Raw genomic sequence first — 25,466 nt, forward strand, 5'->3', positions numbered from 1 at the left:
CTTTCTTCAGTAAGTTGAAAATATGTTAACAAAATATAACTGTATTATACTTAAAGCAGGCTTATAATATATATTAGCATGTTGTCAACTTTGTTTAGCTACCATTAGCACACAACGGCTTGTGGCTACCACCCAGGTATTTACTAGAAACATGAATATTAGTTAAATAGTATCACTTAAGGAGTTACATGAACTATAAATGTCTTTATGTTAAATACCTCTTTTTAAATGCATAAACATAATTTAGTTGATTTGTTTGTATTACAATAACATATCAAGTTAATGTTATCCAATGGTTTACATCACCAAAGTACAAAATAACCTAAACTGAGTTACAGATGAGGCTTATAGTCATTTATTAGCATTTTAGCTAATTTATTTAGCTACCATTAACAAACAACAGCTTGTGGCTACCACTATGTAGGAGTTTGCAGGAAACATAAGCTATACTTAGTGGGCTTGTTTAACAAGTTGTGAATTATATGACATATATGAATATTCTTATATGTATGAAGTTGAAAGTGCTGTTAATCTGACAGCACAGTAAGCTTGTGAATTTTATGAATTCCCACGCGTGCCCGCGCGGTCGAGGAAGTAGTAAGCACGGCGTGCGCGCGCACGCACAGAACCAGGCAGCACGTCCTCTGCTGTCTGCTGCTGTCGAGTATGAGCTGGCTGTGGTGAGTATATACCGCGGCCACTCCTCTGACTCACACAGTCACACACACTGACACTCACACACACGGAGGCAGGTGTGTGTGGCCGGCAGCGCACATACCTCAGCAGCAGGACGGACAAATATTGCAAAATTTGGATTTATTTTTATTTTTAGTACATTTTCTAGATACAAAACACCGCCATTATGTTGTGGACGGCGAGTCAAGTCTTAAGGAAATTCTCCACCTCGTCCGTGAGTAACCGTAACGTTGTTTTTGCTGCTTTTGTTGCACCGCAGAATGAATAGCGCCTCTGATACTCTGTTGCATTGGTCAGAAAAACACGCATGGCAGGCAGGTGTTGGTGACATGGAGAAGACTGAGTCGGGCTCCATTCTGATTGCGGTTCAGTCAGTCATAGTTCATATCCAGGTCTCCACTGTGCTGCTGCACAGGAGAACAGAGCAGATGATGGTGTGTATAGCAGAACCAGTTTGCCACGTTGCTCGCCTCTGTCTCCCCCTCTGTCTCCCCCTCTGCCCTTCTCCTGCCTGCCTGCTCTGACTGAACTCAGCTGGCCTTTACTGTACAAGATCTGGAGGAGTTGCATCAGCCTGTGAGCTCCACACTGACAGCGGCTTAGTCCCGACCCTGCAGAGGGAAGCTACATAAGGACAGTCTACTCACCCATTCAGCATTATTAGGGGTGTTTTACAACTAAATGGAATGCATGTCTTTTCTTCTGATACATTACTGGTGGTAGCTGCTTTGAATGAATGGCTGGATTTGAATGCATTATGAAGCACGTTGCAAAATGCAGTGCAGCAGCCTGTCACGGTGCCTCATGCACTTGACAGTGAACACTGAGCATGGGAAACCTGAAACCTGCTTCCTTCACACGTGCTTCAGTCAGAAGTAACTTCTCAGTCTGTGGATGTGGGCTGTGCTCTCTGTCAGCCAATAGCTTTTCTCAGAGCTGCCTTTAAAGATTAAATAACCACTGAATCCCACAACTAGGTCTTTTCAGTTCATGCTTTTTTTTTTTACACTCATAGGGCTACAACTAACAATTACTTTCATAGCCGATTAATGTATGAGCTATAAATCCAGATTAATCAGTTAACAGTTGTTTGTTTTAAGATGTCAGAAAATGATGAAAAATGTCAATCAGTGATGTCCTCAAATGTCTTGTTTTACTCACAACCCAAAGATATTTAATTTACCGTCAGAGAGAACTATAGAAACAAGAAAGTATTCACATTTAAGAAGCTTAAATCGGATAATTTTGACCTTTTTTTTTTGTTAAAAACAACAAAACAATTAATCTATTATCAAAATAGTTGGTGATTAATAGATTAATCATTGCAGCTCTGCATGTAGACATTTCTTACATATGTCTGAAAAAAATCAGTTCAATCAATTAATCAGCTGGTTGATATGAAAAAAGTAATTTCTAATCTTTTTGATGATAATTATTTATCAAGCTGTTTGTAGTGTCTCAGATGTGAGGATTACTATTGAAATTACTGAATTAAAAATTACTGAAAACTACAGGTTTTAAGAATTGCCCACTTGCCTGGGGCAAGTAAAATCTGGGATTGCACTTGCCTAACCAGGCAAGAGGAAAAAAAATGATTGAACTATTTTGATAATCGATTAATCGAGGTAATTCTTCATGCAAAATGGCAGAAGATGCTGTTTTCAGCCTCTAAAATGATGAGATTTCCAGCTTTTCTGCCTTTATTAACAATTCAAACTGATTATCTTTGAGTTTTAGACAAAATGAGACATTCTGTTGCAGATCTTTGCTTTCTGTTTTTATATACGTTTTACACAACATACCATTTTTTTGGAATGTATTAAAGATGCACTTAATTGATTTTATATGCCAAACTCGTCCTAGTGAAGGAAGCACTGCTCAACCTGTAAATAATGTGTACTGCAAAGTCTAAGAAAAGAACCCGGACAATGTCATAGTGATGTCATCAGGGTTATCTCTGCTTGCTCTTGGGAAAACAAATCTTTGACAGAAAGCTTGACTTACAAACTGGGGTCATGGATTTTGAAAAGGCCGGGTTGTTTACCAGGAAGACGTGACCAAAGGCTAAGAAACTAACGTGTCTCTGTTTGCTCTCGTTACAGCATTATTACCAGAACAAACTCAAACTAGCTATAATCGGGCAGAGCCTGTTCGGCCAGGAGGTGTACAGCAACCTGAGGAAGCAGGGTCACAAGGTGGTGGGTGTGTTCACAGTCCCCGACAAGGATGGCAAGGCCGATCCCCTGGGTGAGTCTACTCCCTTCTGTTCTTCCTGTTGGTTCAGTCTTTCTCAGACTGTGTGTACATTACTGTCTGCCTGCTCCTTCGTTACTATGTACCTAAGCATCATTGTGAAGTGGCTGATTTGATCTCTGAAGTGTTTACTTCTTCAGTTCGGTTCAGTTGGTGTCATTTGAGCCTGATAACACAAACCTCTCTCTCTCTGTCAAAAAACTGTGGTGCTTTCTGCAGGATTTCAGACACACAGTCAACACCAACTCCTGGAAACAACATAAAACCATGTTTTATGAGTATACGGGAATAAATCTTGGCATCTCACAGCCAACAGTTCCTCATACTTGGATAACAGAGCAGAACAAACTGTACTCTGGACTCATGCACGGCCATTTCTTAAAGTCCTTGTCAAGTCATGTTGACAGGTTGTCAAAACTCTGTCTAGGGGAGGAGCTGGGTTGTAAGTAGTACTTAATAATGAATCAGACTTACAACTGTCTAAACTTTCTCTTAAAAGAAAATATGTCTATTTGTTGCTAGACAAAACAGCTTCTGCTTTGTAGCACTTTGTATCAAGCCCTGATGGGAAAAATATTGAAACGTGTCCGTAGTATTAGGAATACCACGGTGAAGAAAGGTTTCCACCGGTTACAGATTACATTGCACATTGTACAAGAAAAGACATTTGTTGATAACTCAACAAATAACACTCGATATCTGTTACGTGAGAGCACTTACTTTGATCTTTAATCTTAATTTAGTGTAGTTTATTTAGAAAACGGGACAGAGCAAATTGATAAATACAAATAGTAAAACCTGCCAGAATAGCTGACATCCCTTGACTTGTAAAATAATGCTAACATAAAGAACACACCAGTTGTAATAATAAAATAATATTCGTGCATCATACTTATTCGTGATTTGAATGAAAGTTAAGACCCCTTTATTCAGATTAAGTAACTACATTTGACATCTTTGGCTTCTTTAGTTGAAGTATTCATGTAGGTTATTTGATATTTTTGGCCAACTGGGGGAAGCAGAACACAACATTAAACACAACACTGACATGTTATTACCGATATTATTACCTGTGGGTTAGCAAACATGCTTATGTGCACATCTGGCACACACAGAGTAGCATTAGAGTAGCATTAGCTACTCTGTATGGAGTTGTGTTTCTGGCCACCAGATAAATGTAAGCCCAGAATTCATTCTCCTTTTAGTTCAGTTTTTGGTCTCCTCCTCCTCCAGCTCCTGAGGGAAATATGGGGCGGCTAAAATGCTATGTTATGTTCATCAGCTAGTTGCTAACTGTGTTTGCCTGCTGATTGGTGCTGAACCAAACCTAGTTAACCTAAGCAAGTTAAATAATGGATATTTTACAATGTGAATTATCCTTTGTGTATAAATGGCTCTGACACCTGGTTCACTCACAATTGGACAATGAGAAAAAACATCAAAATGCTGTAGAGTAAAGGTTTTGTGTGGGGTTTGTTTGTCCTGAGACAATGAGATAGGAAATCTTGGCTGTGACAGCCTCTGATGGTCCTGTATCCTGGGTCTTCTCTGGGTCATCAGAGGCCTGTGCTGCGGCTGAGGTAGATGCGTGTTGACTCTGCTCTGCTCCTGGACAAAGACAGGCCTTTATCCTGCGTTAGCTGCGGGATAGTGGCTCCATTGTCTTTGTTGGGGGAGGCCCTGTGTGGCCCGGGGATGCAGCTCGGAGGTGTGATGCAACATTTCCAGGAAGCATCAGCATCATCGGCTATCAGCTGTCTCTTGACCTCTGCCTGTCATCCTCCTTTCGTCTGAGTGTTTGCAGACAATATTCAACTCACCTCTCTTATTATTAATAGTCCTAAACATATTCCTGCTGTGGCAGAGCCCACTCAAGTTTTGAATTTTATTCTGCAGCCCTTCAGCAAGTGCAAGGTTAAAGAGTGCTTTCACCCAGTGAAGTGAGTAAACTTTAAAGGGTTTAGTTCAACCCAAAATTATTTTATTTTAGGTAGTTCTGGTAAGTTCTACAGTAGAAATGTATTTATATTTATATATAAATGACCAATATCACCAAAAGTCTGCAACTCACACCAAAGTAATCTAGATGGATAAAAAGCATATATATTTTATTTGGGTGTGAACTGTCCCTTTAATACAGTATCAGCATCAAAAATGCCTCCAACATTTTATGCTGTGTTTAGTAAAGGTGAGAGACGCCATATGCACCAATCTGATATCACATCATTTAATAGCCCTGAAACAGGACCCTGCTACTTCTTAGTAGCATCCTATAGTCCAGTTTTTTAAAATCTTAGCCAGGCCATACATTCATAGCAATCATAACACATCCATATCAGGTTAGTAATAAACAGCTGTTTAAATTTATTTATATTTATTTCAAATTTGCCTAACATGGTTACAGCCCGTGCTTTACGTCCTGGTTGTTTTCCAAAAACTTACAATAGAACTAGACAGGGTTTTGCTGCTCAGCCTGGCTGCCAGATTTTTTCCAGTGGCCACTTTCAGTATTACAGCAAAAAATTTCTGCTGCCTCAAAAAGCATTTTCTCCAATAAGCCATCATTATAAAAGAAACATCTGTAAAAGTGTTGTCTTTGCACCTTGAATTGCAAACAAGGTAATAAATTACTCTTTCTATTATGAACTTTTGATCCATGGAGTTTCTATATTTGTAAAACTTTCCTTGCAGAGAAAAAAGCAATTTGAAAGTCTGTGATGTCATCACTATGTATAGTCTGTGCGCCGAGCGGGAACTTGTGAGCAGGGGCAAGGGGGGAAACACTACTGCGCATATTCAGTGGGTTGTATAAGGAGGAAGTAAATCTGGTAGTTTTAATTGCTTCATACCAATATTTTGGCAAAGGTGTGCCAGCTTAAGGATTGAACTGAAGAAGCTGTGTGCATGGTGGTGCAGCAGGTAGAACTGGTTCTGACTCAGCACCACATCTGCAAGGTAGTTGAGTTTAATAATAAAATAGCAAACAGGACATGGAGATGTTGTGCAATAGACAGCAGCAACAGCTTCTTTATATTTTCTCTCCCACAACTTAGGTAGCAACTCTATGGCAGCTGTGAGGGGACACACTACCTCAAATACAGACAGACTTTTAAATTGTGATGTTATGATGTTAGATGGCCCAGTGGTCGATGACTCTTGAGCACTGTGATGGTCCATCAGCCCATCCCTGTAAAGGACACCGCAAATGGACGGACAATAGAAAACAAACCAAAAAGCATTGCATTCACAAGCCACAGTGTTGACAAGTGTGGCTTAGAAGCCAGCCAGTAAGCATGGATGAACCTTGTGGAGACGGTAACATGCATTTGGTCATTTCTTGCATTTAAAAGGGCACTCTTCTACACCTGACTGTCCAAGTTCATACACAGTCACACAGAGAGTTTCAGAAAAGGCCCTTTCTTACAGATGCATTGCAAGTTCGAGCAATTCAAGAAAGAGGCCGAAATGTGTTGGTTTCAAGTCTGCACAAGAGATCAGAAAGGAGACTTAGACCAGTAAATTGGGCTGATGGACGATGCCATTGTCCATTGCTATGGCTGACAGTCATCTGTCTGTTCCTGCTGTTTACTCTACCATTGTAACATCTTGATTTAAAAGCTTGTATTAGAAGTAGAGCGTTCACTCAGAGGTGCCATAGACTTGTTGCCTGTGCCGAGTTTATTATCTTTTTAAACACAACTAAGTTGCAGATGTGGTGTAAAGATGAAGACCTTTTTAGACCCAGCAAAGATATCGCAGTCCAGTGCAAAGTTTAACTGCTCACTGGACTGGATCAGTAAACCCTGCTTTTCTCCTTCAGCGGTGGCAGCGGAGAAGGACGGGACACCTGTGTTCAAGTTCCCTCGGTGGCGTGTCAAGGGCAAGCCCATCCCGGAGGTGGTGGACGCCTACAAGGCGGTTGGCGCCGAGCTCAACGTCATGCCCTTCTGCTCCCAGTTCATCCCCATGAATGTCATCGATAACCCCAAGCACGGCTCCATCATCTACCACCCCTCCATCCTGCCGCTGCACAGAGGAGCCTCTGCCATCAACTGGTGAGAAACACGGATCACACTTTTTAAATCTGTGTCTGCTTTCAGTACAGTATTGAAGAATGCATCGAGACAGTCTGAACACTGGGACCTTCGCAGTTTGAACCAAACCAAAATTACAGGTGTGAAACCTTCCATGATCCTTGGTCAGCACAAAGCAGCTGAACCATGGCCAAATTGAACCGTGGCTCAGTTCATTTTTAGCGTGAAAGCATTTGTTTGGATGCCTCAAGCTTTCAGACCAATTACAGGAAGTTCTGGCAGGGTATTGCCAGAACTGGAACAAAGGAGAAGAACACAACAAATCAACCACAGAACCGTATGGGTAGAGGAAGAGACCGATTGTCTTGAGCTTGAGAGAAGTTAAAACCCAGCTTACTTTGTCACCTTTGAGAATGCTGCATTGTTGGTTTTAGAAAGTTTCAGAAATGGTCAGAAAGATGTGGGGAGGAGGGGGATATTCAAACAATAACAAAAAGTTCTGACGAAGGATACCAGCCCCTTTAATGTCAATTTCTTTCAAACTCCTCACATTCAGTTTGTTAAAGTCCTTGTGTTAAAAATTTCAGTCTCAAACAAGTGTTGATGATATTTCACAGGCTGAGCTGATGATAAGTAAACTGACCTGCAGTAAGTAAAAGTATCTGTCCTATCCCTGTTGGCGTGTGTGTTACCGGTTTGATGGTACCTTCACCTACAGGTAACATAGGGCTTAACATCTTCTCTCAAGACAAAAGGTATCACTGCTTTGCTTTTGGCTCACTGCCCACGCCAAATCACAGAAGTAAAAGATGACAACATTGACGTTCACCTCACAAGTACACCCACAAAACCCCAGTGTTTCCTCACAGTAATGACAGATAACACATTTCACTCAAACAAGCTTGGCACTGTTTGTTTAGGCACAACTGTGCAGCCGTAAATAAGTGAGTAAGACAACAGGCACTTTCTGCTGAGTGTGAACAGGTGGTGGCAGTTAGCCAAAAGAAACGACACAGACTTAAAACATTAACTGACAACTGCAGAAGACAGCCTGCCAGGGAACTGTATGAGAAACTGGAGCACTCAATCAGGGAAATGTATCACATCACATTATTTCATTTAATTGCAGCAGTAATTACAGCTCATTAACAGAATTAATAGACCTTTCTCTGTATTATTGTGTAGTTGTCACTGCCACAACACAGCCACATGTAACCACTAATGACTGCTTTAAGAAGATAGTCATTTTTTGTGTCATTGTTAAGCAAGTGAGGTTTCAGAAGTGAAAATCCCATTCATATTCTGAATATAGGATTTAGATTATTAGACATAATGTTGTAGACTGACAACGAGCTCTTAGATTGTGAAATGATGGTATGTGCTCCTGTAGAAGCCATGTCAATTGGATATCAACTGGGTTTTAAGAAACATATGTTTTATTCATGATGTCAAGAAGTACTACAATGCTCACAATTCTGAAGTGTAACAGCAGCATTTCTGATTGGTGGAGCTCGCTATGACCACAGCAATTACCGCCCCGATGAAGGGGTAGTTCTGCTAGCAGGCTTACTAGTTAGGAAGCTAACATGAATCATACTATAATAACATTACACATCAGTGAATATCATTTATGTAATTTAGATATATTACAACAATAACAATAACAATAACAATATTATTAACAGCACAAACACTATAATAATGACAAAAGTTACATTTAGAAAGGAGCTGCATCATTTGCAGTGGTTTATGGGATGAGTAGTTCCTTCACTCTTAAAAATAATTATGTACAAATTGCTTTCTTATCCATCTCCAATCTTATGTTTGTACAGAATCAAGTATTTTACGGTTACGATTCATCTTGCAGTTAGTTGGTTTGGTTCCAGCTTTAAAACTGACAAACATCAGTGGAGTAAATTAAATGGGAAATTCACTGGAACTGGAGTTGCTGAAAAAGTTGACAGTCGCTGTTGAGCTCTATTGTTTCTATATTTGTCATATGTGAACATAAAGCAGTACAACTAAAGGGCTACAAGTTCAGAGGTCCTGATCCTCTGTGTTTTCTAGGTCAGAGTAGATGTAGAGGAGGGTTTACTGCTATCTGTCTGTCCAGCAGGAGGTTTAAACCAGTTCTGTTTGACCCCAACCTCCTGGCAAACTGGTTTTCTTATCTATCCCGCCTGCTAGTCTGTCTGTTCTCCACCCTTACAATCTCTCATTCATGTTATCACTGTGTGTAAATGAAAAGCTTCTGTGCGTTTCCAACTGTAGAAACACAGTTTGTACTATCTTTTCTTCAAAGACAGTGACTTTTACATGTAGATTTGAACCCCAGCTACTTTTGTAAATGTTGGAGGTGGTTAGTTCAGTAGTTTGACTATGGAAACTTATACATGCAGACATCAGATCAGGAAGGAAAAAATGGAACTGGAACATCTCTAGTAATTCAAATTCAGAATATCTCTTAAGTCTTTGCTTGTCTGAACTCCAGTTTTAAGATACCCAGCAATCGTGTTGTGAAAAATAGTTTTAATTTGGATAGAGATAGAGAAGATATGTTAAATTTGAGTTTAATGGAGAAATCTGTAATATTTACACTGGCATAAATCATAAAATGACCATGATATATTACCAGAGAACAGGGAAATTCTAGCTTCTCTGAAGTGAATGCTGTAGCTGCAGTGTCCCCCTTTCAAATGTCTCTTCTGGGCTTTAATAACTGTTTTTGTTTCCCTGTTTCACATTAATTAAAGTACAAATTAATGCCGAATGTTTGCCAAATGAGTAAATATTTTTTTATGAGTTGTAAGAAATCATTAGTCATTCTTCAGAAGGCATAGATGCTTATAATGGTTAAATTGAGTCATATGTTAATGGAGTGTGGCAGCAGTGAGACAGGCAGTTGCTTAACTTAAAGTCCAGAGTGTGTATTTTCAGAGCAGTGGGCTTTTGTTTCCAGGATGACAGACTTAACTTTACATTGACAGAAAACCATCAGCTGATCAACTTGTTTATGACTCCAACTCACTATTAGACTGCAGTATTCATTTTTACACCTGCAGTTAACTATATATTTCCCCTTTAAAGTAGCCACAGTTTAAAATGAGTCTGCTTTTAATGTTTCAGACAGTGAGAACTAAATTGTGCTGAATTTGTTTATTTGAATATTTTGTTAAAGGCTCCATCTGTCCAGTTTCTAAACTGCTAAATCCTTTTTACAGTAGTGCGGGCCTGGAGCCTATCCCATCATACATTTGGCAAAAGACAGGGTACACGCTGGACATGTCATCTGTTTGTCACTGGGCTAACTATTGTTTGGAGGTTTGATAAAACTTACTAATCATATTCTAATCACAACAGAGGTATCTTAAATACTGTATACTATGAATTTAGTAAGATAACATATTCTAAAATTGCTTGCAATTAGTCTTAATAGAATTTGGTTGACAGCTTGTTTGTTTCACAGTCTTATCAACAGACTGATTGCCTCAGTCTCATTCTTCCAGGTGCAATTATCTTTTATCTTCTATCTTCTCTTTATCTGAGTCTGCTCCATTTTCTCAGGTTTATGGTCAACTTTATGTCCTTTATCAGCTCTAAAAATAGATGTTAAGGCACTGCTCCAGAACTGTGAATGTGTGTGTCTGTGTGTGTGTGTCTCCAGGACCCTGATCCACGGTGATAAGAAAGCTGGCTTCACAGTGTTCTGGGCTGATGACGGACTGGACACTGGACCAATCCTGCTGCAGAGGGAGTGTGCCGTGGAGCCCAACGATACTGTGGACACGCTCTACAACCGCTTCCTCTTCCCAGAGGGCATCAAGGCCATGGTAACCACCAGTTTAGATCACGCAGTGAAGATAATTAGCTTGCATTTATAACAAAACTTTCAAATTGAGTAATCCGCCAAGTAAAAAGCCCATATCCTCAGTCTCTTTTCCATGATGCCCAGTTCCCACTCAGCCTTCGCTGTCTTTTGAGATTTTTAGCAACATATTGACATAAGCGTCGCAGACACACACCACAGACTGAGGTGTCACACTCACACTGTGTTCTGGCACAGGTGGAGTCAGTGCAGCTCATCGCTGATGGGAAGGCCGCTCGAGTTCCCCAGACAGAGGAAGGAGCGAGCTATGAAGGCATTCAGAAGAAGTCCAACGCCAAGGTGAGAGTTCTCACTCCACAACTGAAACTACATTGTACTATAAATTGATCCTGGACAAATGTATGACACCCTGTTCTGCTCTGAGCTGCCCTCTTGGCTGTCAGTGGTGGAGTTTTGGGACAACTTGATCCTCTGTCAGTGTCCCTTCAATGCTGGCTCGGAAATGGAAGTTTTGGAATTTGTGGGTGAGACGTAGGGATGGATTCCAAAAGCTGGTTCCATTTTGGATCTAGTTCCCAGTTGGCAAAATACCCAGAAGTTCCACCGCTAACAAACCTGTTGTCAAAGCTTTTATCTCTCCTCAGTTCTGTTTTATCAGCAAAGACGAATGGAAAACATGGAGGTAGCAGTTTCTCATTTAGAGCGAACTGTGGCTGGTTAAAACAACAGACATCAGATTATTTCAGCTGTAGCCAATCACTTTTGTTACACTACTATATGTTTTTGTAGTTGTCACACTTCTCTAGATCAATGATCTCGTTGATCAGTAAAAGGCAAATACTCATCTTGTTGTAGTTACTTTAACTATTTGCAAAAAAGATTTGGTAGGTAGACGTTAAAAAAGGAGTTAGTTTGTAATCATTCAGCAGCATTTCCACTACATGATACAACACAACTTTATTTTTTTATTTTGGTTTTCCATTATGGATAGTACCTGGTACTCCTTTTGGTATCACCTTACTCAAGGTTCCAAAAGGTGGAGTGATATGGACAAATTCAAATATTACAATTTATTTTTGCCAAATTATTTGATATTATTATAGGGGTGACTATTGGTGCTTTCACAAGATATTAACACAATGACCTTTTTGATAAATTATCATCAGTAATGTGGATATAATGACTGAGTAACTAATAAAACAGCTAGAGTAGTATAACCTCAGAAAAATCACATCACTTTACTAATGAGGATGGAGGGTGAAAAAATGTCCAGAGATAATATGAGCGCTGACACTGTGGCGTCCCTCATTTCTCCCTCTGCAGATGAGCAAGTTCGTGTCTATGTTCATAACTAATGTGATTAGCTTAAGCCAGTCTTGTTTCTATATAGTTGGGAGACAGTTTACTTACATGTGACTCCCAATAAATCCCCATTTTCCTTCTAAATTTTGTCCTTTTTGTGGATATTCCCATAAAAAGGCTACTTTGCATCATATGAGATTTTTAGTCTCTCCTCCCCGCTGCGGACAGCTTTGATGAGTGAAAACAGAAACATCAAGGCTGTCGGTGTTGATTTTGACCTTATAAAATAGGTTGGAGACTAAGCAACTGCATGAAACTTGGCTAGAACACAAATGGCACATCGCTCAAGTTGTTTGCTGACGCACTGAGCAGGTTAGGACATCTTCGTTTGGATTATTTAAGTATGGTTGTAAGAAGCATGTATCTGTAGTCAGTGTATTACCTACTGTAGATGGCAGTCGACAGTTTGGAGAAGCAGCAGGAGTACCGGTGTAGGAAGCTAAGCAATGTACTGCTGTGGAGGGGTTCAGCTACGAAAGGTATTTTAGCCACCTAAAGTTTAAGTGTATGCTATATTTAGAATATTTTCTCACTGTCATTCAGCCTTTTCTGGTGAGAAACCACCATTATATAGACCAAACATGGAACTCTTCAAACCAAACCAAACTCCACTGGCAAAATCATTCATTTTTCCATGCTTAATACAAGAGTTTTCATGTACAGCTGCCTCGATCTGTTAGTTCATTTGTGTTATTGTGTGACCTCAGTGAATCCAAACTATCCTGTTAAAACACAGAAGTCACACAAAAGCACAGACAAACTTATCGATCAAAGCAGCGGTAGACCAGTAACTCTTTTCTGTTCTGCGAGGTAAAATTAATGATTTCGTTAATGGAGTTTGGTTGGATTGGAGAGAGCAGTATTTGGCTTTTATAACGGCAGTTTCCCATTTGAAAAGGTTGTCTGACAGCAAGGTAAAATTGTGAAAATAGTTTAAATATAGTGTATACTTAAACTGATAATAATCATATTAGGTGAGCTTTTTTTGTGTCACTAACCCTGTCCACAGCAGTACATTGCTTGGCCTCCATGCTGGTGCCCCCCTCTGCTTCTCCTGACTGGGGATGTGCCAACTGCCATCTACTGTAGGTAATACACTGACACTGACCCCAGACCAAATAATCCAAACTATCCCTTTAAGACAGTCATAGAGAAAGCTAAGGTGGACACTGTATCACTGATCTGCCAGAGCTGTTAGAGGGAAGTGTAAGACCGCAGTCATGAGGCAACAGCAGGGACAGGGGGTCGGGTGTGTGGTATTGAATGCATCTTTTGAGTGTGTGAAAGGTGTGTGTTAAAGCTGAAATGGGATGTTAAGATCAGTTGTATTCTAGTACACTACTTTTTGATGAGTTGCTTGCATTTCTCACTGAAAAAGTGTTGTTCCTAAATATAAATGCAGATGTGATGACCTGAATTATTCTAAGTATGAGATGTTTAAAACCCTCACATCAAACACAGATATGGATCATTATTCACATCAATATGACATCATTACACTGAAGCCCAAGATGCCACATTTTGACACAGAGGAAGACACAAGCATGTATGTGTTCTGCTGCCGTCAGCTTTTGGACAGCTGCTCAGTGCAACAACACCTTCATTCAGTGGACAGCGTGGAAATTTACTGTTGGTGCAACATGTAACTGGCTGCTGTTGATCTTACAAGGAAAAGACCGAGGTGGGGCTGATCCTAGCCGCTTTCTGATTTGTCACTTGCAGCCACATTGCTGGCAGTATGTCTAAAAGTTCTATTTTTGGTGCACAGGGTTAGTTTCCAGCATGGCTTTTCCACGTGTCTCTCAGCTAGTGGCCACCAGCTGTTAGGCTTCCCTCTCATTCTCAGAAATTTCACTGACCCGGTCTGAAAGTGAATCTGAGACGTCAGCATGTTGACTCCCGTGTCTCTCTGTCCCTCAGGTCAACATGGCCCAGCCGGCTGAGGCCATCCACAACTGGATCCGCGGCCATGACAAAGTCCCCGGTGCATGGACTGTCATTAATGGTCAGGTGCGTTTCCTGGAACACACAAGGAAGTACACACACTGATTGTCTGCTGTAAAGTCAAACAGATGGTCTGGATGGCTGATATAGATCCTGATATTCAATAACTTAAACATACTGTAAACTCCTGGAGGAGTCTTGAAACGTGTTTACAGATGTTGTAGTTTCACAGTGTGGTAATATTAAACCAGGCATCTTCTCTTTCTGTACTTGTCAGTTATATCATAATAAATTTATTCATGGTTTTCCTGTGAAACAGCAGTGTTTTGTGGACTAACAAAATAAACCCCACCCTCAATCAGCATGAGGGTGAGTAGATAATAACTGAATTTTTGGATGAACTATCCATTTAAGGGGTGTTTAAAAAAAAAATTCTTGCTGCTCTTTCTTAACAAAATGATACATTGTTTACTAGCTAGCAAAAAAGCTAACATTACATTGTTTGCTAAAAAGTTAACAAAACATGACATTGTTTGTTTGCTAGCTAAAAAGTATAATAAATGTGACGTTGTTTGCTAGTAAGCTAAAGAGGTTAGGTAGCCTAGTTAGCTTACTCATGATGGTTCAGCACATAAGTTCTATTTTTACCTCCTTGATTGCGAATTTGACAAAATCATAATGAAACTTTAGTGACAGAAATAAGGTGCATCATAAAATTCAGTTAGGTTGAGTCTGTCTCTTAACTTTCTGTGATTAACTTGATTATTTTGCTCAATCCATCTCATAAAAGTCAGCCATTTTAAAAGTTAAAAGTTCAATTTGGTGCAACATAATGTAAAATTAAGATGATTTAATCAGGGTTAAAAATGAATCCCTGCTGGTGCAGCCCAACCTCCAGTTGAAGTGAGCATCTAAAGAGCCTCTGACAAAAGCTGCTGTATATGGGGACAGTCCCACACACTGAAGACAGGAACCTGCTACAATATGACATCACAAAAAGCAGGTTAATTTGGGTTCACTTGATGTCCAGATAACCTGCAACACCATATAAAAAAACTGCAGGTTAATTACAGTTAATCTGTCTTTAACACTCCTCTGTGTGTTCTTCCTCAGTCTGTGACCCTGTACGGCTCGTCCATGTTGGGGGGGTCTGTACCAGCTGGTCAGCCCCTGGAGATCGAGGGCGCGTCCCAGCCCGGCCTGGTCACCAAGAACGGACTTGTCCTGTATGGAACTGATGAGAAGCCTGTGAGTGTGTTGTACTACAAAACAAACACTGAGAGCAAACAGACGTAGAGGTGGCTGAGTGTGGCAGTGCTCCTGCCTCTGTTGGCTGCCAGTTGATTTAACAGCTGCTGGGTTTATTCAAACACAGCATGTTTCGGCCTGCCTCTGCCGGCCCGGTTCCTCTGCTTTATCCACTGTGTTTGTCCCACAGCTGCTGGTAAAGAACCTACAGTTTGAAGACGGGAAGATGATCCCTGCTTCTAAATACTTCTCATCTGGAGAGAGCTCCAGTGTGGAGCTGACTGATGATGAGAAGAAGATGGCAGAGGAGATCAGGGCAAGTAAACTCTTAGCTGATTGTTTTGGCCTTCGGTGTATGATAAATGACTTCAAATTCACTGTGACATCTCCCTGTGGTAGTAAGAAAGCCAGGGTTGAATACTGATTGTGAATGTTTTTAATCACAGAACATCTGGAAGGGCATCCTCAGCAACGTCGCAGCCATTGAGGACACCACAGACTTCTTCAAGTCTGGAGCCGCCTCCATGGATGTGGTCAGGTGAGGGAGGAGGCCTCTGCAGCGACTGGTCAGAAATGATTCCTCAGAATGGCCCATGTCAGAAATACATTTTGTACTCATTTATGAGCACCGACATAATCAGGCTCATCAGGGGCTCAGTAACACATGTAGCATCCATCTGGAATTGTGAGCAGTGTCGGGAAAGACAGTCCCATGTTGAATATTATATATTACTGTCTGTATAGAGCGGGTTCTGCAGCCTGCGGCTCTGGAGCTACATGTGGCTCTTTAGCCTCTCTCCAGAGGCAGTGGCTTTGGCAAAGAAATATATGGGAAAGACCTTTTTTTTAATCATTTTCCTTTATCGAAAAAAATGAGAAAATTCAGAATTTCAAAGCGGCGTACTGCAATAGATTTTTGAGAGTTGAGCACAACTCAAAAACTGTACAAATAAGTACTAAATAAATAAATATATAAAAGTTGCATCTTTTAAAGCAGAAGTATCTGAAATGTCAAATTTTGTCAATGTCAAATTCTCAAGATTGTCTCTGATTTATAAACAATATAACCATCTACGATCTTAATAATTTCATGCAAAGAACATTTTTACACATTTTTGACACTTTTGTGAAAAATATTCTTCCCTTTTCTATTACCAGTCATGTCTTAGATAAAATAGTGTTTCATGATTGGATTTTTTGCCAGTAGTACAGCAAGAGACCAAAGACAGGGGACAGAACTGGGGAAGATTTCAACCTGATTTCATCGCTGTGGTGAAGCAGAACTGCTGTCTCTTATTTTGATTTCAGTTATTCTACAATCTTTTAGCCAGTAAAAGCAGAAAGTAGGTCAGGTTCAGCTCCACTACCTACATTACTTCCTGCTGCGTATAAGGTTCATTATTAAAAGGCAGGTCAGCTCAATTTATGTGAATTATTAACATTTAAATACACTTTCCAGTTAGCAGACTGTGAAACCAAACTCCATTCTAAAAGCAGGTGTTTTATGGTATTATTTATGGTATATTTTTTCATATTAAAAACTTCAAGTATACCATCATCTGACTTTCTGATTAGTTTTGACTCATTATTCAGTAACATCGTTAACTAACCTGCGATGAAGCGTGAGTCTCACAGTTTATCATCTTCATCCTCTGTGCAGATGGCCTGAAGCCACAGAGCTCTTCTTTTACTGTCCTTCACTCTTTGGGAAAGTAAATAAAATCGTGAACAGAAAGTGACGTATGCCTGCTCTGCAACTGTTCAGACCACTGAGTAGGAAACACAGTGGGGACATAAACAGAACCTTCAAAAGTTCTGTTCTATTAAATATAAAGTTTTAGTTGCATAATTTATTAAGAAATAATTTATTGGGGTGGGGGCAACTTCATATAATTCAATTAATAATAGGGATGTAACAATGTATTGAACGTGATAAAAAAAAAGTCTCAATACTGTATCAGACTGTGACGATATGTATCGTGATATTACATGGTTAATAATGTTATTTAATTATTTTTATTTTGTTTGATAGAAGTCTGCTACAGTATTTTTGTTTTGCAACAGTGCATACATCATTTAAACATCCATCACTAAAGACAATTCATGTGAATGTTTTTGCACATGCTTAGGTCATGGCTGCTACTTTTATTTTTTTAAACTTTAAGTTTAATATTTAATAAGGGACTTTTTTCAAGTTGTAAATTTTCTTAGTTTTTTAATATTGTGATAAATATCATGTCATGGGCTTTTTAATTGGTGTATTATCATACCTTGAGTTTTTAGTGTAGTTATGTCCATAATTAATACCTAAAGTAGCCATTTTTTGAAGCCCAGCCAAAAGTCCACAAACAAAATAGATGTATATCCTCAGTATGACTATTACATTAGCAGTATTTTTGTTTATTTTCTTAACCTCATCTGAGGAGCACATCTCCAGTTGGAAGGATATAAAATACAGTTTTAAAAAAAACAATATTAAATCCAAGGGTCAGACCCAGTTTTCACAGTTTTACCAGCATGCCAGTGACAACCACACATTAATGACTGCTGCTGTGATGCTGTTGAGCTGACAGCACACAACAAAATAATCCCTGTAACAAAAACAACCAAGTAAGAATAAGGAAGTTTATGATATATATTCATATTATGAATAATGCAAAGTCAGACAGATGAAGAGAGCGCTGCTGGTATTACACTGATCTGATGTCGTCTGTGTCTGTGTGCAGGCTGGTGGAGGAGGTGAAGCAGAAGTGCGCCGGCGTCCAGCTGCAGACTGAGGACGTGTACATGGCGACCACCTTCCAGGACTTCATCCAGATGTTCGTCCGCAGGCTGAGAGGAGAGGACCAGGAGGAGGAGCTGGTCGTCGACTATGTGAGTCTCTCACTTTTACTGTCTCAGTGGAGCTGAGCTTTTCTATCTTTAATCCCACGTTCTAAATTATGAACAAAAGTTAGTGTTTGTCGCCGGCTGGTTTGTGATTGTTGTACTGTTACTGCTGTGTTGTAACCAGGCAACCAAAGAAGTGAACAACATGACAGTGAAGATGCCGTACCAGTGTTTCATCGACGGCAAGTTTGAGGACGCAGAAAACGGGAAGAGCTACGATACCATCAACCCTACTGATGGATCAGTGAGTCACATCAACATGCTGACACTTGGATTAACACACACACACACACACACACACACACACACACACACACACACACACACACACACACACAGAGGGTTTAGTTTGATTTAACTGTGTGATCACTTCACTAGGTGATCTGTAAGGTGTCCTACGCCTCAGTGGGGGATGTGGACCGGGCGGTGGCAGCTGCCAAAGAAGCTTATGATAATGGACCCTGGGGCAAGATGAACCCCAGAGACAGAGGAAGTCTGCTTTTCAAGTGAGTAGCTCCACCTAGAGGACAGTGGTGGGATTATATGACCAGAAAAAACACTGTTTGCATTTTGTCCTCTCAGACATAACACTTGAAAAAAAAAAAGCTCACAGTCTGTCTCCTCTGTCCTCCTCCCTTCAGACTTGCAGACCTGATGGAGGAGCACCAGGAGGAGCTGGCCACCATCGAGTCCATCGACTCGGGAGCCGTGTACACGCTGGCCCTGAAGACGCACGTAGGCATGTCCATCCAGACCTTCAGATACTTCGCCGGCTGGTGTGACAAGATCCAGGTATGTTAACGTGCATCACACAGACTGCAGTTCAGCACTGATTATGACAGCAGAGTTACAAGCTGTGGTTTGTTTCAGGGCAAGACGATCCCCATCAACCAGGCTCGACCCAATCGCAACCTGACCTTCACCAAGAAAGAACCTCTGGGGTAAAAGCTTCCTGTATTTGAATATTGTCAATGGATTATAGTCAGCAGTGTGATCCTGGTCCCCGGGGCCACTGTCCTGCATGTCTAACACTGGTCAGCAGTGTGATCCTATCAGCTGATCTTTATCTATATGCATATTTATTTACACACATTTATTTTTTAAATGTATTTTAATTGGTTGTTTGTTCATTTATAAATATTTTTTTAATTTTTTAAAATTTATTTATCTACTTTATTTGTGTATCTTTTTCAATGAGCGTTTTAATTATTTTTAAATATTTTTTTTACTGTTCAATATTCATTTATTTGTTTATTTATTTATTATTTTATTATTTTATTATTTATTTATGTGTTTTTAGTGCATTTTTTTATTTAATTAATTAATTCATTTTTATTTGTAAATATTTTTTATTTCTTATAAATGTCAATGTTAATCTTTTTTATTTTTCAATGCATTTTTTTAGTTTATTTATAAATAAATAAACTAAAATATTTTTGATAAGTAAAATTACTAATAATTAAAAATGTTTGTTTAAATAAATTTTAATTTTTATAATTTATTTATTTAGGGTTTGTAATTCATGTATTTTGAAATGTATTTATTTATTTAGAATTTTTTTTCCAATAATTAAAATAAATATGAAATATTAATATGTATTTATTGAGTATTTTCTGTTTTTTAATGCATACTTATTAAGGTTAATGGGTTCATGGATTGATATTGTGTGTTTTCTGTGACAGTGTGTGTGCCATCGTGATCCCGTGGAACTACCCTCTCATGATGTTGGCGTGGAAGAGCGCTGCCTGCCTCGCAGCTGGAAACACACTGGTTCTTAAACCTGCACAGGTGACGACAGCACACACACTCTCACTTTAAATGAAGTCAGCATTGTAGCATCACTCTTACAAATAATAATGATGTTTCTTTACATGAATATTCTTCTGTCATCCAGTCAAATGATCCCAGTGTCAGTAGGAGTTCATGTTTCATGTATTATTTCCAACATTCACAGGTCACTCCGTTGACAGCACTGAAGTTTGCTGAGCTGTCAGTGAAAGCTGGCATTCCAAAAGGAGTTATCAACATTTTGCCAGGCTCAGGTAATCAACACAAATACAGGAAACACAAAGTCCTCTTTTCCAAACCATTTGATGTCATTAGATCAATGAAACTTGAATTAGAAATCATGAGTCAGTAGTGCAAAGACTGATTCTCATTGATTCATGATCCGCCTTCCTCTCCTGCAGGTGGGATGGTGGGACAGCGTCTGTCAGACCACCCTGATATCCGCAAGCTGGGCTTCACTGGCTCCACACCAATCGGCAAACAGATCATGAAGAGGTTTGACCCGACAGACTCATTTCTCATTGGTTGACGTAACTGTCAGCTCAGACTTCATGCCCCCTTTTTTTTCCTGTTGCAGCTGTGCCGTCAGTAACCTGAAGAAGGTTTCTCTGGAGTTGGGAGGGAAGTCTCCCCTCATCATCTTCAGTGACTGTGACATGGACAAGGCTGTCCGCATGGTGAGACAGCAAGACTGATTATTTAATGGGCTTTTTTTTAACCTATATTTGACAGGACAGCTTGCAGGACGGTGGGAGCATACTTGGGTATTTTCAAGCTGCTTTTATACCACATTAGTGCTGAAGCATTTCAATCAGCACATTTTTCAGATGACAGAAAGTTCACCTCCAATAATGTTTCATTTATTAACCTCTTCCACCACTTCACTTCCTACCATTGATCAGGGGACAGCACCCCCCAAAACAACCAAAGTTTTAGTGTGAAGGAAATAAGTCTTAACCCCCCTGATGCACCCAAATGTTGCCTTGTTCAGCTGATTATAAAACAGACTTACTTGTACTTCTATGTAACACAGTTGAATATTTTTACAAGCTCTATTCCATGTGGGCAGTGAGCTTCACAAAACAAGACAAAGGAATGAAATATGTCATGTATTATCCTTAAAAGGTAGTTTCATTAGCTGTTAGAAATGGATGAGAATAGAGGCCAAAAGCAAGACTCTTGAGTTCTGCTGCTGCAATAAACATTTAAACACAAGTTGTCTGACTAAAATAATCATCTGTGTGCAAAACAGAGTGTGCTGTAAATACATCTATCAATTAAATGAACCTTTGTTGCAAGAATTTCCCCTTTTTTAATTTAATTTTTACAGTTTGAGTTACTCAAGTGTGTCGAGACATCATTTCAAACCTAATCTGAGCAACAATATTGTACATTCCAACATCTAAACACTGAAAATAACTACATTATCCAGTGTTAGAAGTATAAAACTTAAAGTGAAATGTTTTCAGAGTTGTTGCTCTAAATTCTGTGCGTGTGTGTTTGTGTGTGTTTTGTGTGTGCTGCTCCACAGGGAATGAGCTCTGTGTATTTCAACAAAGGTGAGAACTGCATCGCCGCTGGACGTCTGTTTGTGGAAGAGTCCATTCATGATGAGTTCATCAGCAAAGTGGTGAGTGAGCACAAACATTTCGTATACTATAAGACATATTGTGCATTAAAGGGTGATTCTGTACAGCTGGGGGACTCATGAGAGACAGATTAGAACAGACAATAGTTGATACCCTAACTAGCACGGGTCAAGATGCAGAAACACTGGCTCCCACACTTCCCATAATGCATTTTTATTGTTTGTATTCACCGTCGTTTCCCTGTAAGGTGGAAGAGATCAAGAAGATGAAGATCGGAGACCCTCTGGACCGCTCCACAGACCACGGCCCCCAGAATCACAAAGCCCACCTGGACAAGCTGCTGGAGTACTGTGAGGTCGGAGTGAAGGAGGGAGCCACGCTGGTGTACGGAGGCAGACAGGTGGACAGGCCAGGTAACAACACACACACTGAGACAGCTTCCCGAGGCAGACGGGATGCAATTTTCAACCCAGTCCGGTCAGATTTACGCACAGAACACAGGAGGCAGTGATGAAGAAGTTGTATTTACTGTAGCTTGTCTTCTTTTAAAGACATCAACTTAAATCACACGTTTTACAGACATGAAAGCTTTGAGTTGACTTGAGTTAAACCTCTTCAACTCTGCAGGGACATGACTCTCTTTCAGAGGCTGTAGTTTTTCAGGAAGGAGGCTTAATTTAGAAGCTCTAGTATCATTGTCAGCATTAGCTCATAATCAATGTGGCAATTTTCCTTCAGGTTTTTTCATGGAGCCGACTGTGTTCACTGACGTGGAGGACCACATGTTCATCGCCAAAGAGGAGTCCTTCGGCCCCGTCATGGTGGTGTCCAAATTCAAAGACGGGTGAGTCATCAAAAAGGTGTGTTGCTGCCGTTGTTGCGGTGCCGTTGAGTGGCTAACTGGCGTCATTTTGCTCCGACCCACAGCGATGTGGAAGGCGTGCTGCAGAGAGCCAACGACACCGAGTACGGCCTGGCCTCGGGCGTGTTCACCCGCGACATCAACAAGGCCATGTACGTGAGCGAGCGGCTGGAGGCTGGAACCGTGTTCGTCAACACCTACAACAAGACGGACGTGGCCTCACCTTTTGGAGGCTTCAAGCAGTCCGGCTTTGGCAAAGACCTCGGTGAGAGAGAGATTGATTTGGCAGATTAGAAAATCATCTTACTTTTTTGTGTTTTTATTTTTATTTTCTGTATTGATTGAGATCAAGTGAAGCTTGCTGAACATCAAGAATGGAGTTTCCTGATGGACAGATAGCTTTACTTGTTGCTAAATTAACCACTAACTGCTAACTGTAGCTCGTTTGCTTAGTTAGCCATGGAACTAGGGGTCCTATTAGCTGACTCAGCTCAAACGCGGCAAGAAAATCACCTCAGTTCTGTATCTCCTGTCATCAAACTGGCCTCTGTCAGTTTTGGCAGCTGTGTTCAGTCCCAGTTCAGCCATGTTCACCAGCAGAGTGCTATTTGATTCTGCATTTTTCCGTGTTTCCTGTAAGTGGTCACACAGTTTTCTCAAAGGGGTCACAAGACAATATCGTGGTAACAAATAGGATCAGATTGGAGTGGTCATCCTGATTGTCGATATTGATCATGTATCGGCTTTACGTTGTTTTCCTCAGTAACCCAGAAAGCTTTGACCAGAGAATCTAGTTTGACTGACAGTTTTGTTCTCTGTGTTGTCCGCAGGAGAAGACGCTCTCATGGAATACCTCAAGACCAAAGCAGTGACTGTGGAGTACTGAGGCTCACACTCTCCTAATGAACTCTGACCCACATCTGAATAGGAATGGACGCGTCCTTCTGCTCCGCTCAGACGTCCACCTTCATTCAGCATCTGCTTCTGGACAGTGTGCGTGTGTGTGTGTGTGTGTGTGACAATGTGTGTGAGTGTGTGTGTACTGTATGAATGAGAGGAGCGCTTTGTTGTTCATCTCAGTGTGGACAACGTGCCTGTCTTTTTCTTGGCTTTCTGTGTGAAAATTCACATCATGGACAAGAGACACGTCTGTATATGTACACGTAGAGCCCTGAGCCGGACTCCCCATGGAGCTCAGCTGGGTCTGACTGTATTTCTTAAAAGTGTGTTTTATGTTAAAACACACACACCACTTTCAACCCTAAATCTATTTTCCCGTCATTGTCAATGATGTCATCCGAAGTCATGCCTTCTCATTCACTGGTAATGCTGCCTTCACCATTCCTTTGATCGCTCTTTGTTTACTCTGTGGCAGCTTCTGGGCTGTTGTGCACCGGACTGGAAAACAGACAAAGTTCTGAGTTGGGTTAAGGAGTAGCTTAAACATCAGGATGAAAAGTTTTCAAGTCTGTTTCATAAAAAACAAACACTTTTACATCAATGCTGCAAGGTGAGAAGTTAATGGAGGTCAGCAACAAGATTTTCAGGGAGTGTTACTCTCTAATATTATTTTATCAGACGATGATTTAGACGCTCGAGCATTAAGTTTCACACTCACATAAATACAAAGTGGTAGCAGTGAAAAAAGGGATTGTTAATGTTTTATTGATTGATTACAGAGGATCTCTGATTGTAAAACACTTACAGTATTTAATTGTCACTAAGTAAAGCTATGGTGAGCCGTTTTTATTATATCTCCATCACACACACTCTGGTTGTTATGGAAGAATTTTAGGTTTAGGAATAAGAGGGAAAAATGAGAGGAAGAAGGTTTTTTTTCAATTTGCATTTTGGGGATAAAGTTGAAATAACGAACATAAAGTCGTTTTTTTCGTTTAAGTGCCAGAGGGGGAAGATTTTTTTCATGTTTGGAGAATAAAGTCAAAATGTTGAGAATAAAGTTGAAAAGCCATGTTGGATTTATTCTCAAAATGGTATTTCAACTTTATTCTCAACATTCCCACATTATTTGACATTTAGACTTTGTTCTTGAAGTTTTGACTTGCTTTCGACTTAATTCTTGGCATTTTGACGTTATTTGACATTTTGACTTCATTTTCAATATTCTTGCCATTTTGAGTTTATTCTACATATTTTGACTTTATTCTTGACATTTTCACTTTATTCTCAACTTGTCAAATGAATTCTCGACATTTTAACGGAATTCTTTTTTTTTTGACTCTATTCTCGACATTTCAATTTTATTTCCAACATTTTTACTTTTTTCTCAACATTTCAACTTTATTCATGAAATTCTAACTTAATTCTTGACATTTTTGTTGAATTCTCAACATTGTGACTTTTTTTTCCCCCCAGGCCCCAATATACATCTGCTGGTTGTTTACATTATTTCTGTTCCCACATAACTTTACACATTCACCCTCTTCCTTTTGTCAAATTGGACTTTTTTTTGTAAATATTTTTTAACAAAAGAGGGGAAAAAGACTATTTGCTATATTTTTGTCAGACAGAGGAAGACTATACTGTATGTGATAGCACAATTATATTCAGCAAAGACACACCAGCTAGATGTTTTTATGCATCATTAATGTGAAGAAGTTGTCAGATTAGTTTTCTATCTGAGCTAAGAAGTGTGATTTTTTTTCCTCAGCCTTTGTGAAAAAGGTGAGAGCTGCCCCTTTCAATAAACAGTTTGTCTTCAGCAACTATGTCAACCACAGTAAATAAACTTTGATTTGAACTTTATTGTACACTGCTTCTGCTTATGTGTTATTAATATTCTACATAATGTAAGGAAAGAATGAAGTTTTCTTTCCAAAAGTGTATTATGTAGTATTTCCTGTTATATTTAATACAGCACATGGAGTGTGCGGCTAAACACTGTGTTTTAACAGCCTGGAAGAGGCACAGAGGCACCTACAGCTGGTTTCAAAGTATTTCTGGCTCTTATAGAT

The 25,466-nt window shown here is 39.9% G+C and overlaps 1 protein-coding gene across 1 annotated transcript; it reads left to right on the top strand.

Annotated features, from left to right (window-relative positions):
• The first annotated feature begins 675 nt into the window (after positions 1-675).
• On the top strand, positions 676-25,262 carry aldh1l2 (aldehyde dehydrogenase 1 family, member L2). Its single transcript, XM_084710692.1, has 23 exons — positions 676-910; positions 2,799-2,943; positions 6,770-7,004; positions 10,648-10,813; positions 11,047-11,148; positions 14,092-14,181; positions 15,229-15,363; positions 15,554-15,679; positions 15,810-15,901; positions 18,090-18,237; positions 18,377-18,496; positions 18,631-18,758; positions 18,894-19,044; positions 19,123-19,193; positions 19,935-20,040; positions 20,207-20,294; positions 20,442-20,535; positions 20,618-20,717; positions 21,572-21,670; positions 21,877-22,042; positions 22,368-22,473; positions 22,557-22,756; positions 23,322-25,262. Exons 1-23 carry the CDS (start codon positions 863-865, stop codon positions 23,375-23,377), a joined length of 2,772 nt encoding a protein of 923 aa, XP_084566818.1. The 5' UTR covers positions 676-862; the 3' UTR covers positions 23,378-25,262.
• The last annotated feature ends 204 nt before the right edge of the window (positions 25,263-25,466 follow it).

The sequence above is a fragment of the Lutjanus erythropterus genome, chromosome 22, assembly GCF_056507025.1.
Source record: "Lutjanus erythropterus isolate fLutEry1 chromosome 22, fLutEry1.hap2, whole genome shotgun sequence".
NCBI lineage: Eukaryota > Metazoa > Chordata > Actinopteri > Lutjaniformes > Lutjanidae > Lutjanus > Lutjanus erythropterus.